The sequence below is a fragment of the Melozone crissalis genome, unplaced genomic scaffold, assembly GCF_028551555.1.
Source record: "Melozone crissalis strain CALT ecotype California unplaced genomic scaffold, PUWL_Pcris_2 ptg000012l_1, whole genome shotgun sequence".
Classification (NCBI taxonomy): domain Eukaryota; kingdom Metazoa; phylum Chordata; class Aves; order Passeriformes; family Passerellidae; genus Melozone; species Melozone crissalis.
Genome location: NW_026535790.1, coordinates 14,314,916 through 14,329,391, shown reverse-complemented (window position 1 = coordinate 14,329,391; position 14,476 = coordinate 14,314,916). Strand labels below are relative to the sequence as shown.

Below are 14,476 nucleotides of genomic sequence, written 5' to 3'. Positions count from 1 at the left end.
TCAGCCTGGGCAATGCTCAGCTGAGCCCTGTAAGTACAAGCTCAGTGTCCAGACAGCTCCCACACTGCAGCCAGGCACTCTGTGGGTCCAGGGCTTTGGAAGAGGAGGAGAAAGACTTTGCAGGATGGGATCTGACCATCACCAAGCTCTCCAGGACATACCCTAGGTCGTTCCCAGGAAGGCCACACAGCTGAGGAGTCACTTCAACCCTTAGCAGGGGAAAGGAGACAAAGGAGAGCTGACAGCAGAGAACCAGTGTGCACAGGGAAGGTTTATTCTCATCACTAACACCTGGGAAGTGGTTTGGAGGAACAAAGGAATTGTCAGACTGGGAGGAAAAGCAGGGTTTTTTTCCTCCCATAAACAAGATGGTAGCTGTAAAGAAAACTAAACCACCACAGCTGCTCACAGTGAAGTCCACAGGATTTCTCCAGCTCCACCCACGAGCAAAACCAGCTCTTCCCATTAAATATTAGAATAAATTGCTTTTCTCTGGAACTAGAGCCAGACCAAACCCTACTAGCAGCCACTCAAAGGAAAAGAAAAAAAACCAACAATCTTCTTAATAAAAAGCATAAACCACTTCAGTTCTTGCAAGCACTCTGCTCACAACATCATTCCTGCCCTGCTTCCCCACCCCATTCCAGGGTGCTCCAGGGAAAAAGGACCTCAAGACAGCAGCATTACATGTGTGAAAAGGTGACCAGACAGACTGGGAGGGGACAGGTACCTGCAGACAGACACTGGCAGCCAGCCACCCACTGGGGAGGGCAAACAGCCTCCAGCTGAAACCAGGAGCTTCCCCAAAGCCAGCAGCGATTTTTCAGGACATCTTCCAGCCAAACACTGCATGGGACAAGGGCCCCTTCTTTGGGGGAGCATCAACAGTGTCAGAACAGAGAGGTAGGGCTGAGCTCACCCCTTCTAGCAGCTGGAAGAGTCTCCAAGGAATAACCCCCCATTTGCTATGGCTGTACCACCCACAGGGCTTATTTTGGATTGGCAAAACCCTACAGGTGGATGAGGCTCCCCCTGCCCTGAGTGCTGGCACAGTGAGACCACACAGGCTGCTGGTGACAGGACCAACCCAGGACGTGGCACCTGAGGGGTCTGCAGGACACAGCAGCAGGAAGGGGCTGCTCCCCTCCAGCTCCAGCTGGTCCCAGAGCCTGAGGGGAAGCTGACAGCTGGGACAGGCAGAGGACACTGGAGCCAGAGCCCAAACATGCTTCACTGGGCTCCCAGCAGAGGAACTCACGTGTGTGGTGTGGGCTGCCCTCACCCCAGGCTCTGCAGAGCCAAAGGCTCCTTCTGCCAGCACCCACCTCTGCTCAGGCACGTTTTATTCACACAGGAAATGTGGTTTTTTTCCTCATAAAGTGCAAGAACTTTGCCTCTTACTGACTAGTCAACTAGAAGCATCACAGCCCTCAGAGCAGGGAGCAGCAGGCAGGGGAGCAACACCCCACATTCAGGAGCTCCCAACACTCCAGTCACTTCAGCAGGACCTCTGGCTCAGTTATGGCTCTGTAGAGCACAAAGCCCATCTCATCAATTTCCTCTTCCAAGAGCCCGGAGAACAGGTTGATTTTGGGTTTGAAATAGCAAGGCAGGACTCCTTTCTCCAGAGAGGCCACCAGCTCCTCGAGCACCTGCTGGAACCTGTCAGCAAGGCTCTCCTGTGCCCAGTCCGAGGTGGTGTCACTGAGCTGCAGGATGAGGTGGCTCAGGGGGCTGCCCCCCAGTTTGTGCAGCCTGGGCTGGCGCTTGCAGACGCCGTTGAGGATGCGCAGGCAGAGCTGCCGAGCCCCGGAGTCAGCAGCATCCAGCTCCTTCAGCCTCGACACCTCCGCCCTGTAAAAGCTCTCCAGCCACAGGTTTTCCACCGGTCCTTCAGGAGGAACGGCCAGAAGAACCTTGTCCTCCATTTCCACCACTGGCAAGAGGGTGATGCTCAGATCAACCTGATCGTGTTTGACTTCCAGCTTCAGCTCCCGGGAGGCCACCACGGGGTGGATGGCACAGCCCAGCAGGCCACCGATGGCAGGCCAGTTGATGGAGGCCACCAGCAGCTTGTGGAGGGTCTCGTTGAGCACGCTGGAGGAGAGGTACCTGCCCACCATGAACCTGTCCCAGGGGCTGCACCCACGAGGGAAATAGCCCAGGTCAATCCTCTTGATCATCCAGTACTGGGGGTTGCTCACCACGGTGTCCTCCCCTGAGATGAGGCTCCAGAGCCCGGTGTCGAGGACCAGCGGGAGCATGAGGTGGACGTGGTCGGCTGCCAGCACCTCGAGGCCGTCGAGCAGGGCCCCGCTGAGGGACGGGCGGCCGAAGGGCAGCTCTGGGAATTTGCTCCTCAGGAAGTTCTGCAGTTGGCTGCAGATGCTCCTGGCCAGCTGTGGGACAAGGGACACTTGGAACTCGGGCACGGCCAGCTGGCTGCTGTGTGAGAGGAGCTTCTCCTGCAGCGTGAGGCAGCGCAGGGGGCTGGACTGGACCTGAGGAGCCCCCAGAGGGACAGAGGGGCCCCTGGGATCTGTGGGGAGGGAGAGGAGAAGTCACAGCTCTGAGCACATCATCTAAAACCCTCAGCAGCACAAGGTGGGTGCCCAGCTCTCAGCCCATCCCTCTGGAGGTGACACCGACCTCACCATGGGCCCCCATTGAGCCCACTGATGGTAAGAGCACTTCTCAGCCATGCAGAGCCCAAACCAACCCCAAACCCTGGCTGTTCCCAGCCTCACTCCTCAGCCAGGGATGGGAACCAGGCAAGGGACCTGCTGCCAGGGTCAGAGAATCACAGGATATGCTGAGTTGCAAAGGACCCACGAAAATCACCCAGTCCAGCTCCTGGCCCTGCACAGACACCCCAGCAATCCCACCCTGCCCGTGAGTGTGTTGTCCAAACACTCCTGGAGCTCTGGCAGCCTTGGAGCTGTGCCCATTCCCTGGGGAGCCTGGGCAGTGCCCAAACACCCTCTGGGGGAAGAACCTTTTCCTAACATCCAACCTGACCCTCCCTGACACAGCTCCTGCTGTTCCCTCATGTCCTGTCACTGATCATCAGAGGGATCAGTGCCTGCCTCTCCATCTCCTCACACGAGGATCCTACACACAGTCCTGCTCTGGGGCCATTATCTCAGGACATGCCCTGGACCCAGCTGGGCCAGTTTCCCGCTTGGACAAACGCCATCTCCACGGGCAGCTGGACAAAGCAGCCTTTGTCTGCAGCAGCTCCCAAGCACACCTTCCTGCAGGCACAGCTGACCCAGAAAACGAGCACAGCCAGAGGAAACAACCCCCAACAGCCCTGCCAGGATACCCTGGTGTCACCACAGGTCCTGCTGAGATCCTGTTTCCACAGGCATTGCCTAAAAAGGGGCTGAGGCTCGGGAGCCTCCCAGGAGGGCAGGCTCAGTGGGGTCGGCTTTCCGGACACCGAGCTAAAAATAACACAGAGCTCTGGCAGGGCCACCCAAGCAGGAGCACAGCAAGGTGATCCTCCTGCCCGGGCACCAGAGCCTCACCTGGCACCACAGGCCGGGCTGGAGACAGCAGGGGCTCGCTGAGGTCTTCCCTCCTCTGCTTCTTGGCGGGTTTTGGTGTTGTCTTGATCAATGGCAAGTCCTGCCAGCTGTCCTCCAGGGATTTCTGCTCAGCTTTGGGATCGCCCTCATCCCGAGGGCTGGTGGCTCGGTCGATCAGCTGGAGAGAATAAAAAACCCAAGAGGACAAGTTGTTATCTTTGTTTTCCAAGATTTATGGGTGACAACAGCCCCTCTGGAGCACACGCATGGGAGGGACAGCCCCACTCAAGGCTTCTGCTCAGAAAAACGCCCAGTATGGGGGGGAGCCACAAATGTGCACATCATCTTCATGGAGATTTTACATGGAAAACAGACACCCAAATACAACTTCAGTCCTTTTGGGAGACTAAAGTGCCTTTTGGGGTGGGATAACGTATCCCAAATACTCCAGGCACAGAGGGATACATGCAGCTCCATGCTCACGGCACTGCTGCCAGCACCAGTGCCATTTGTGCCATATGCAAGGAACCATCTCAGGAGCAAACCTGGAGATTTGGGGCACACTGAGGCCAACCCAGCTCTCCTGGGCACCTTTCTGGTGCCCTGATGCCCATCCCAGCCTTACCCTCTTGACAGCCAGCGTGGCGATGGCCAGCACGGCGGCGCCGCTGACGCCCAGCACCAGCCTGGCGTTGGCCAGCAGCACATCGAACACGCTGCCCAGCCCGTCCAGGACGCTGCCCAGCCCGCCGCTCTCCTGCCGCCGGCTCCGCTGCTGCCAAAACGCCGCCATGCTCACCCTGCGGAGAACGGGAGGGTCACCCCGGGCTGGGGGAGCTGGCACCCCGGGACGGGCATAGCCGCGGGGTCTGGGGAACAACGGGTTCCGCTGCTCCGCTCTCCTCCGGGATAAAGGCTCCCGCCGCCGCCGGGACGGCTGGGTGCGGGCAGGGGGCAAGGGTCACCCCGGGGAGCGACACACCGGGGAAGGGACACACCGGGGGAGGAACGGACACCCCAGCGAACGGGCACCCTCGGGAAGGAAAGGGCACCCCAGGGGAGGAAGGGGCAGCCCGGGGAAGGAACGGACACACCGGGAAAGGGTCACCCGCTCCTCACCCAGCCCTACCGCAAAGCCTCGCGGGGCACCGGGGCGGTACCGCGGGAAGGGAGCCCCCCCGAACCCACTGACCGAGGGGGACACCGGCACCGGGACCTGCCCGGGCCCGGCGCTGCCCGCCCGCGCGCGCCCCCGCGCCGCACTCACCGCGCGCCCCCGGCGCGGCCCCAGCCAATGGGGGCGCGGGTAGCGCGGCCCCCGCCCACTTGCGCGCGGAAGTAGCGGCCGGCCCCGCCCAGTCCCCGCGTGCGTCACGGCCGGGGCGGGCCCGGAGGCGGGGCCTGGACGGGGCGGGGCCTGACGGGGCGCGGCGCCGCCTCAGGGTCCCCCCTCCGCCCTTCCGCCATGGCGGCCACCGGCGTCCTGCCCTTCGTCCGCGGCGTCGATCTCAGCGGCAACGACTTCAAGGTGCGGGGGAGAGGGAGCGGGGCACGGCCCGGCACACAGCGCCCCGGCGGCACCGCGCCCCGCGGGGCTGTCAGGCCTGGCTCGGCCCCCAGGGCGGGGGAATCCCGGGCCCGGCCCCGCCCGGGATGGGTGACCCGGGGCAGTCCCGGTCCCGACCCCACGGGAACTGCGGGACTGGGCGATCCCTGACCCCCATTAAGCTGCTATGGTTAAGCAACCTGGCCCCCAGCCTACGGGGTCCCGGAGAGACCGGTGATCCCCGAGCCTCCAGACCCCGATCCCATAGGACTGGGCGATCCCGGCTCCCGATCCCATAGGAATGGGCGATCCCATAGGAATGGGCGATCCCATAGGACTCGGCCATCCTGGCTCCCTATCCCATAGGACTGGATGATCCCAGCTCCCATTCCCATAGGACTGGGCAACCCCAGCTCCTGACCCCATAGGACTGGGCAACCCCATAGGACTGCGCGATCCCAGTTCCCATTCCCATAGGACTGGATCTCCATGGTCCCCAGCTCCCATTCCCATAGGACTGGGCGATCCCAGCCCTCTAGTTCCCAATTTTATGGGCCAGCTTGATCCCAATCCCCACATCTCCCCATCCCCTAGGTCCGGGTCATCACAACCCCACATTTCCCCATCCCATAGCACTGCTCGATCCCAAACCTCCCCTGACCAGAGAGCCTCAATCACACTGAGGTCCCCGGGTCCTCATCCCGAGGGACAGTTCCTCACCCTCCTCCTCCTCCCTGCAGGGCGGGTACTTCCCGGAGCACGTCAAGGCCATGACGAGCCTGCGCTGGCTGAAGCTGAACCGCACGGGGCTCTGCTACCTGCCCGAGGAGCTCGCTGCCCTCCAGAAGCTGGTGAGCCCCGTGGTTTGGGGTGGAATGGGGCTCCCCTGTCCCGCTGGGGCTGTAGGATCTGACAGGATCCCTGCCAGCCTCGTGGCTCAGCAGCAGATGCTCATGTCTAATTATAGCACTGAGCTACAGTGTGTGGTTGAAATGGGATGCAGGAGCTGTCAGGAGTGGGGTTGGCGTGGCCTTGCACTCAGTTTCACCTTGTTTTCCTAGAAAACCAGATTAAAAACCATGCTTAGATCCTCTACCCTGTAGCAGAAGGGAAAGGTGATGGTTACAATGGGGACAATCAAGGCTTTTGGGGCTTTTTTTCCCTTCTCCTTTGCTAAAGTGTATAAAAAGCAGGAGCTGGCTTTGGTTTTTGGGTGGTTCAACCAGGCCCTTGGTGGAGTTGTGGCTCAGCCTGGCTTTGGTGGTGTCCACAGCACATCAGGGACCTCCTCCTGTCAGTGCCAGACAAACTCAGGGCTTTAAACGCTGCCAGGAGTCCCCATCCCTGTGCCAGGTGCAGGGAATCCCTCAGTGCCAGCCCTGCCAGCCCTGCCAGGTGCTCGGGGGCCACAGCAAGACTGAAATCCTGGCATCCCACCCACAGCCTGACAGTGCCTTGTGTTCCTGAGCAGGCAACAGCCGGGCTGTGATGCTCAGAGCAAAACATTTCCCCAGGGAAATTCCTCCCACCCCAGCAGTGCCCACGGCTGCCTGTTCCCAGTGAGAGGCACTTCCAGGGACTGGGATCTGTGTGCACAGGGACTGTGGGGGCCAGCTCTGCGCATCCCAGAGCACCCCAAACCCCACAGCAGGGCTGACGTGTCCTCATCCCCGGGGGATGAGGGATGTGGAGGCAGCACAGGCACACTGGGCCAACCAACCAGTTTGGGACTGGGGTTGTGCCAGCAGCCCTGTGTGTGACAGAGCTTCACAAGTCCCCAGCTCTCCTGGGATGGAGGAGCCTCCCCATCAATCTAGGGGCTCAACCCTTGCCCTGCAAGCCCCAGCTCCTCTCTCTGCTCACTGAGGCTTGTCTGGGCCTTCCCTGCAGGAACACCTCTCTGTGAGTCACAACAGCCTCACCACACTCCATGGGGAGCTCTCCGGCCTGCCCTGCCTCCGGGTGAGTGTCCCCCCCTTCCTCAGGGTCCCCAGGCACCTCTGGGGTCTGAGGGCACACAAAGATCATACCTGGGCACCCTGGGGACTGCATTCCTGCAGCTGCATTCCTGCCTCTCTCCCCTTTGCAGGCAATTGTGGCTCGTGCAAACAGCCTGAAGAACTCAGGAGTCCCTGATGACATCTTCCAGCTGGATGACCTCTCAGTGCTGGTGGGTGCAGAGTCTCCTCAGCTGATGCAGGAACCAGCTCAGACTCCTGGGTCCCATTCCTGCACCTTGGTGACTCCTTGGGAGCACCAGCCCCAAGCCCATGGCTGAGCTCCAGGGCAGCTGGCTGGCAGCAGGGTGACCCTGTGGCAATGCCTCCTTTAAAGGCTGATGCCATGGATGGGCTCCCTGGTTCCCTGTGTGCTGGTCCAGCTGCTGCTGTGCCCCTGGAGGTGCCCCCCAGTCCTGAGGTTTGGGTGGTGGTGGCTGGGGGTGACAGTGGCTTTGTGCTCCCATTTTCCCAGGATCTGAGCTACAACCAGCTTACAGAGTGTCCCAGGGAGCTGGAGAATGCCAAGAACATGCTGGTCCTTAACCTTGGCCACAACAGGTGGGTCCAGGCTAGGGTGACCATCACCCCCTCCTGGCCATGGCCACCTCTACACTTTGCTCTGGGTCCTGCTCTCTGCAGGAGGGAGACCCAGGGCTGGTCCTAGGCCATCCTGAATTTCCCCATATCCCTGCAGCATCGACACCATCCCCAACCAGCTCTTCATCAACCTGACGGACCTGCTGTACCTGGACCTGAGTGACAACAAGCTGGAGAGCCTCCCACCGCAGATGAGGCGCCTGGTGCACCTGCAGACCCTCATCCTCAACAACAACCCCCTGCTGCACGCCCAGCTCCGGTACAGCCCCGCTCCCCAGGCTGCCAGGGCTGGCACTGAGGCTCCTGGCACATCCTGACCCTCTCTGTGCCCTCTGGCTCTCCCTGCTCCTCAGGCAGCTCCCGGCCATGACAGCCCTGCAGACCCTGCACCTGCGCAACACCCAGCGCACGCAGAGCAACCTGCCCACCAGCCTGGAGGCCCTGGTGAACCTGGCAGGTAGGGCTGGGGCACCCACAGAGCCCTCCAGGGGCTCTCCCAGCCCCAGTGGTGGTCTGGCTGGTGGTGTGACCCCGTTATTTCTTTCCCCAGACGTGGACCTGTCCTGCAATGACCTCAGCCGTGTCCCCGAGTGTCTCTACACCCTGGGCAGCCTGCGGCGCCTCAACCTCAGCAGCAACCAGATCACAGAGCTGTCCCTCTGCATCGACCAGTGGACCCAGCTGGAGACCCTCAACCTGTCCCGCAACCAGCTCACCTCCTTACCTGTACGTCCCTGCCCTTGTGTGCCACCCCTGCTCATGGTTCTGTGGTTCTCCCTCACGCCACCATCTCCCCCTTCCCCAGTCGGCCATCTGTAAGCTGACCAAGCTGAAGAAGATGTACCTGAACTCCAACAAGCTGGACTTCGATGGGATCCCCTCGGGCATTGGCAAGCTCACCAACCTTGAAGAGTTCATGGCAGCCAACAACAACCTGGAGCTCATCCCTGAGAGCCTGTGCAGGTAAGGAACACACAGCTGGGTCTGCTGCGTCCCCAGGAGGGGACCACAGAGGTTGTGTGGTCACAGGTCACCAGCATCACTGTCCCACAGGTGCTCAAAGCTGAGGAAGTTGGTGCTGAACAAGAACCGCCTGGTGACTCTGCCAGAGGCCGTCCACTTCCTGACAGATTTGGAGGTGGGCACCCAGAACCTCTCTGCCTTGGGCTGGCTCCACCACAGCCCCAGCACCCCCCTGGGACCCCAGGGCTGTAGGGTGGGCTGGATGAGGTGAGGGCAGGGGAGCTCAGGGCCAGTCCCTGCAATCTGCCCCATGGTTCAGCCCAGGCAGGCCGTGGAGCTCCCCCACATCCCCTCATCTCACCGAAGCCTGAAGTGCTCCAGAGGTCTCCATGCCATGCCACACTCCAATGTCCCTGTGAGCAGGTACTTCAGCGAGGTGTCTGTGCCCTCCCTGCAGATCCTGGACGTGCGAGAGAACCCCAGCCTGGTGATGCCCCCGAAGCCGGCGGATCGCTCCTCGGAGTGGTACAACATCGACTTCTCCCTGCAGAACCAGCTCCGCCTGGCCGGCGCCTCCCCCGCCACCGTCGCTGCTGCTGCTGCGGGTACACCTGCAGGGAGGGGTGCACACAGCCCCTGCCTTGGCATGGCCCTGGCAGAGCCTGGGCAGCCAGCCCTGCTCCACAGGGTGCCCCTCTCACCCCGTGCCCGTGTCCCCAGGGAGCAGCACCAAGGACCCGCTGGCCCGCAAGATGCGGCTGCGGCGGCGCAAGGACTCTGCCCAGGATGACCAGGCCAAGCAGGTGCTGAAGGGGATGTCGGATGTGGCCCAGGAGAAGAATAAGAAGATAGAGGTAGGGTCTGGGGAGGGAAAGGGACCCTGAGGGCATCCCCATGTCCCTGGCCTACCTTGGGTGCTGGCAGGGTTCTGGTTGTCTCTAATTTGACCCGTTCCTGTCCCACAGGAGAGTGGGGAGGCGAAGGCGCCAGACCTGAAAACGCGGCGCTGGGACCAGGGCCTGGAGAAGCCCCAGCTGGACTACTCAGAGTTCTTCAGTGAGGACGTGGGGCAGCTGCCTGGCCTCTGTGTCTGGCAGATCGAGAACTTTGTGCCCACGCTGGTGGACGAGGCTTTCCATGGCAAGTTCTACGAAGCCGACTGCTACATCGTGCTCAAGGTACCCGGGGAGGACCAAGGGTCCCCTGCATCCCCTGCCTGGAGCTGCAGCCATCCCATCTCACACCCTGTCCTTCCCAGACCTTCCTGGATGAGAATGGTTCCCTGAACTGGGAGATCTACTACTGGATCGGGCAGGAGGCCACACTGGACAAGAAGGCCTGTTCAGCCATCCACGCCGTCAACCTCCGCAACTACCTGGGAGCTGAGTGCCGCAGCATCCGGGAGGAGATGGGGGATGAGAGTGAGGAGTTCCTGCAGGTGAGGCCAACCCCCAGCTCCCCTGTAGCCCCCAACCCCTCCTGTCCCACCCTCACCCCCTCCCTGCCCCCAGGTCTTTGACAATGACATCTCCTACATCGAGGGTGGCACGGCCAGCGGTTTCTTCACCGTTGAGGACACGCAGTATGTCACCAGGTACAGCTGGGGACAGGGGCTGGGGGGATGTGTGGGACAGGCAGTGCCCCATGTCCCACCATGGCTGTCCCTTCCCCAGGCTCTACCGTGTCTATGGGAAGAAGAATGTCAAGCTGGAGCCGGTGGCACTGAAAGGGACATCACTGGACCCCCGGTGAGTGGCCAGGGGACAGAGGGACCTTGGAAAAGGTTCAGCAGGATCCCCCTGAGACATTATAACTGGAGTTCTGTGGTGCAAATGGGCTATGCCAGTACCTTTCTACAAAAATATGGGTTCCAACCCTCCTTGGTGCCCTGCAGGGACCCCCAGGATGGGGAGGATGCTCAGCACACCCCATTCTCTCCTGACTCCTCTCACCTCTCTCCACCAGGTTTGTTTTCCTCCTGGACCACGGCCTTGACCTCCTGGTGTGGCGTGGGAGCCAGGCCACGCTGAGCAGCACCACCAAGGCCAGGTAGGGCTGATGGGGGTGCTGGGGTGTGGGGAGCCCAGCTGCCATCTCACCTGCTCCCACTGCAGGCTCTTCGCCGAGAAGATCAACAAGAACGAGCGGAAGGGCAAGGCCGAGATCACGCTGCTCACCCAGGGCCAGGAGACCCCTGAATTCTGGGAGGTGCTGGGGGGGCAGCCCGAGGAGATCCGACCCTGTGTCCCCGATGACTTCCAGCCCCACAAGCCCAAGCTGTACAAGGTGGGGATCTGCATCCATAGAGCCACGAGCCCTGCTGGGGTCCTTCAGCCCCCACTCACCTCTGTCTCCATCTCCGCTGCAGGTCGGCCTTGGACTGGGCTACCTGGAGCTTCCCCAGATCAACTACAAGCTCTCTGTGGAGCACAAGAAGAGGCTGAAGGCTGATCTGATGCCAGAGATGCGCCTGGTAGGGTGGGGCGGGGAGGTTCTCCCAGTCTGACCAGTGGGACTGGTTCCGTGCCCCTTGTGCCTCCAGCCGTGCCCTGGGAGAGGGAGGTTCAGCCAGCAGCGCCTGGCTGGGGGATGCTCTGCTCTGCTGGGAGCAGGCAGGGTGATTTCCAGCTGGGAAAAGCCTGCAGGTGCCTGACCCCTGTCCTCTGTGGTGCCCTCAGCTGCAGAGCCTGCTGGACACTAAGAGCGTGTACATCCTGGACTGCTGGTCCGACGTCTTCATCTGGATCGGGAGGAAATCCTCGCGGCTGGTGCGGGCGGCGGCGCTGAAGCTGAGCCAGGAGCTGTGCACCATGCTGCACCGGCCCAAGCACGCCATGGTCACCAGGAACCTGGAGGGCACCGAGTGCCAGGTGGGGCACAGACCCCTCAGATGGGTGCTGGGTGCCTGGGAGGGGGCTGAGGCTGAGAGTCCCTTACCTGCTCCCCAATTTACGCCTTGAAGGACTGGACGTGGCACCCCGTGCTCTGGTCTGGTTGATGAGGTGGGGATGGGTCACAGGTTGGACTCGATGATCTTGGAGGTCTTTCCCAGCCTTAGTGATTGTGTGCTGCAGGTGTTCAAGTCCAAGTTCAAGAACTGGGATGACGTGCTGCGCGTGGATTACACCCGGAACGCCGAGACCGTGCTGCAGGACGGGGGCCTGGCCGGCAAGGTGCGCAAGGACGCCGAGAAGAAGGACCAGATGAAGGCCGACCTCACCGCGCTCTTCCTCCCCCGCCAGCCCCCCATGCCCCTCAGCGAGGTAGGGCTGGGCACCCCCATGGATCCCCCATGGCCTGGGCTGGGTGCCGATGGAGAGGCTGGGGGGCTGACACAGCTCGTGGGGCCACAGGCTGAGCAGCTGATGGAGGAGTGGAACGAGGACCTGGATGGCATGGAGGGCTTTGTGCTGGAGGGCAAGAAATTCACTCGCCTGCCTGAGGAGGAGTTTGGCCACTTCCACACCCATGACTGTTACGTCTTCCTGTGCAGGTGACAGCTGGTTTGTCCCCTCTCAGGGGCTGCTGGACCACCTTGTCCCCAACGTCCCTGCCCAGCCCTCCCGACTGTCCCATCCCTCACATCACTCCTTGTTCCCACCCTCAGGTACTGGGTGCCAGTGGAGTACGAGGAGGATGAGGAGAAAAAGAAGAAGGGTGAAGGCAAAGGGGAAGAGGAGGGTGAAGAAGAAGAGGAGGAGAAGCAGCCAGAGGAAGACTCCCAGTGCATCGTCTACTTCTGGCAGGGCCGGGAGGCCTCCAACATGGGCTGGCTCACCTTCACCTTCAGCCTCCAGAAGAAATTTGAGAGTCACTTCCGTGGCAAACTGGAGGTGACACAGTGCGGGGGTGACACAGGGGTGCCCCAGCTTTGCCTCTCTTCTTCTCCATCCCCTCTCTGCCCCTCAGGCTGAGGCAGGGGACAGCAGCAGAGATGGGAGCTGGCAGGGGGGTGCAGCTGGGGCTTGGAGTTGTTTGGGAAGTCCCAATGCCCCTTCTGACCCCCACCCCTGTGCAGGTGGTGCGCATGACCCAGCAGCAGGAGAACCCCAAGTTCCTCTCACACTTCAAGAGGAGGTTTGTGATCCACCGGGGCAAGAGGAAGGACCGGGTCAGCACCCCCCAGCCCAGCCTCTACCACATCCGCACCAACGGCGGGGCCCTCTGCACCAGGTCAGTGCCAGGCAGCACCCATGGGTGCCACATCCACCTGGGATACCTGCTGGTGGGCACAGCTGCCAGCTTTCCCTGATTTGTGCCTTGGGGGCTCCAATCTCCAGGTGCATCCAGATCAACACGGACGCTGCTCTGCTCAACTCCGAGTTCTGCTTCATCCTTAAGGTACTGAGCATCCTCAGGGCTGCCTGGGGGCCCTCCTGCCCCTCTGGGCAGCCCTGACCCCACTGTCCCCCAGGTGCCTTTTGAGAGCACGGACAACCAGGGCATTGTCTACACCTGGGTGGGCCGGGCAGCTGACCCCGACGAGGCCAAGCTGGCTGAGGACATCATGAACCACATGTTTGATGACTCCTACAGCAAACAGGTGAGCAGGGCTCAGTGCCACCTTACCTGGGTGACAGTGACCACCCAGGCCACACTCAGCCCTGTTCCTGGCCTTTCAGGTCATCAACGAGGGAGAAGAACCTGAGAACTTCTTCTGGGTGGGCATTGGGGGCCAGAAGCCCTACGATGAAGATGCCGACTACATGAAGCACTCACGGCTCTTCAGGTGGGCACTGGCCTCAGAGCCCATCCCCTTTGGGAACCAACCAGCCAGAACAGCTGCTCCATCACATCCCTACCCTCTGCATGAGCCAAGCCCTAACAAACTCATGCCTGATGCTGTCCCTGTCCATCTCTCTGCAGATGCTCCAATGAGAAAGGTTATTTCTCCGTGTCAGAAAAGTGCTCAGATTTCTGCCAGGATGACCTGGCTGATGATGACATCATGCTGCTGGACAACGGGCAGGAGGTGAGCTGGGGGCACGAGGCTCTCCTAGGCCCAGACCTTCCAGGGGCTCTGTGGGCTGAGCCCAGCTGCTGATCCTTTCTGCAGGTCTACATGTGGGTGGGCACCCAGACCAGCCAGGTGGAGATCAAGCTGAGCCTCAAGGCGTGCCAGGTAAGACCTCCCTCCATCCTGGGACTGTGTGGGGGAGGATTTGGGCACTTCCATCTCCCCCCAGGGCCCTGACCTGGGTGCTGCAGAGCTCTGGGCTGGGGAATACCAGCCCTGGAGGTGGGTGAGGGCCACCCACGGCAATGCTCTGCCCCAGGTCTACATCCAGCACATGCGCTCCAAGGACCCCACCCATCCCCGCAAGCTCCGGCTGGTGCGGAAAGGCAACGAGCCCTGGCCCTTCACCCGCTGCTTCCACGCCTGGAGCGTGTTCCGCAAGCCGCCCACCTAAGGTTGGGGGCACCTGGTGCCCCGGGCATGGCCCCCCTGGCACGGCCCCCCTGGCACAGCCAGCCCGGCACCCGCGCTGCCACCACCGCCAGGCTCAGCCTGGAGCCGCCTCCCGAGCCGGGGCCGGGGGATCACTGGGGCTGTCCCTCTGTCCCCCCCTCTCCCAGCACAGGGCCCAGCTCAGCCCTTGCCCTTCCTGGGGGGCATTCGGGGTGCTGTGGGCTCCTGTCACACCCTGCTTGGGGATGCTGCTGCCCCAAACCAGTGCCGAGCTCCCCCCGTGGCTGGGAGACAGGAGTGACTCCCAGTTTGGGTGGGAGGATGCTTTGCTAAGGAGAACGGGGGGGGGGGGGGGGGGGGGAGTGAGGGGCTCTGAGCCCTGGGCCTTACAGCTGGTCCCTGCTGTCCTGGGGGATGGACCCCAGCAGGG

The 14,476-nt window shown here is 61.7% G+C and overlaps 2 protein-coding genes across 3 annotated transcripts; one reads left to right on the top strand and one right to left on the bottom strand.

The window, feature by feature from the left end:
• Positions 1–1,161: 1,161 nt before the first annotated feature.
• Positions 1,162–4,837, bottom strand: MIEF2 (mitochondrial elongation factor 2). 2 transcript variants are annotated; one of them, XM_054270848.1, is made up of 4 exons: positions 4,798–4,837; positions 4,156–4,330; positions 3,531–3,708; positions 1,162–2,539 (listed from the first exon to the last, which is right to left on the bottom strand). In XM_054270848.1, exons 2-4 carry the CDS (start codon positions 4,321–4,323, stop codon positions 1,494–1,496), a joined length of 1,392 nt encoding a protein of 463 aa, XP_054126823.1. In that variant the 5' UTR covers positions 4,324–4,330; positions 4,798–4,837; the 3' UTR covers positions 1,162–1,493. The 2 variants fall into 2 exon arrangements, with proteins under 2 accessions (XP_054126823.1, XP_054126820.1); XM_054270845.1 differs by lacking the exon at positions 4,798–4,837 and adding an exon at positions 4,660–4,759.
• Positions 4,838–4,945: 108 nt separating this feature from the next.
• Positions 4,946–14,403, top strand: FLII (FLII actin remodeling protein). The gene is made up of 30 exons (XM_054270839.1): positions 4,946–5,058; positions 5,817–5,927; positions 6,967–7,038; positions 7,166–7,246; positions 7,549–7,634; positions 7,771–7,932; positions 8,027–8,130; positions 8,224–8,399; positions 8,479–8,636; positions 8,727–8,811; positions 9,094–9,241; positions 9,357–9,490; positions 9,602–9,814; positions 9,895–10,074; positions 10,148–10,230; positions 10,310–10,384; positions 10,602–10,685; positions 10,751–10,922; positions 11,005–11,109; positions 11,315–11,506; positions 11,711–11,899; positions 11,990–12,129; positions 12,244–12,469; positions 12,655–12,809; positions 12,917–12,977; positions 13,051–13,179; positions 13,259–13,365; positions 13,503–13,608; positions 13,693–13,758; positions 13,913–14,403. The coding sequence occupies exons 1-30, from the start codon at positions 4,996–4,998 to the stop codon at positions 14,045–14,047; spliced, it is 3,798 nt and encodes a 1,265-aa protein (XP_054126814.1). The 5' UTR covers positions 4,946–4,995; the 3' UTR covers positions 14,048–14,403.
• Positions 14,404–14,476: the final 73 nt, after the last annotated feature.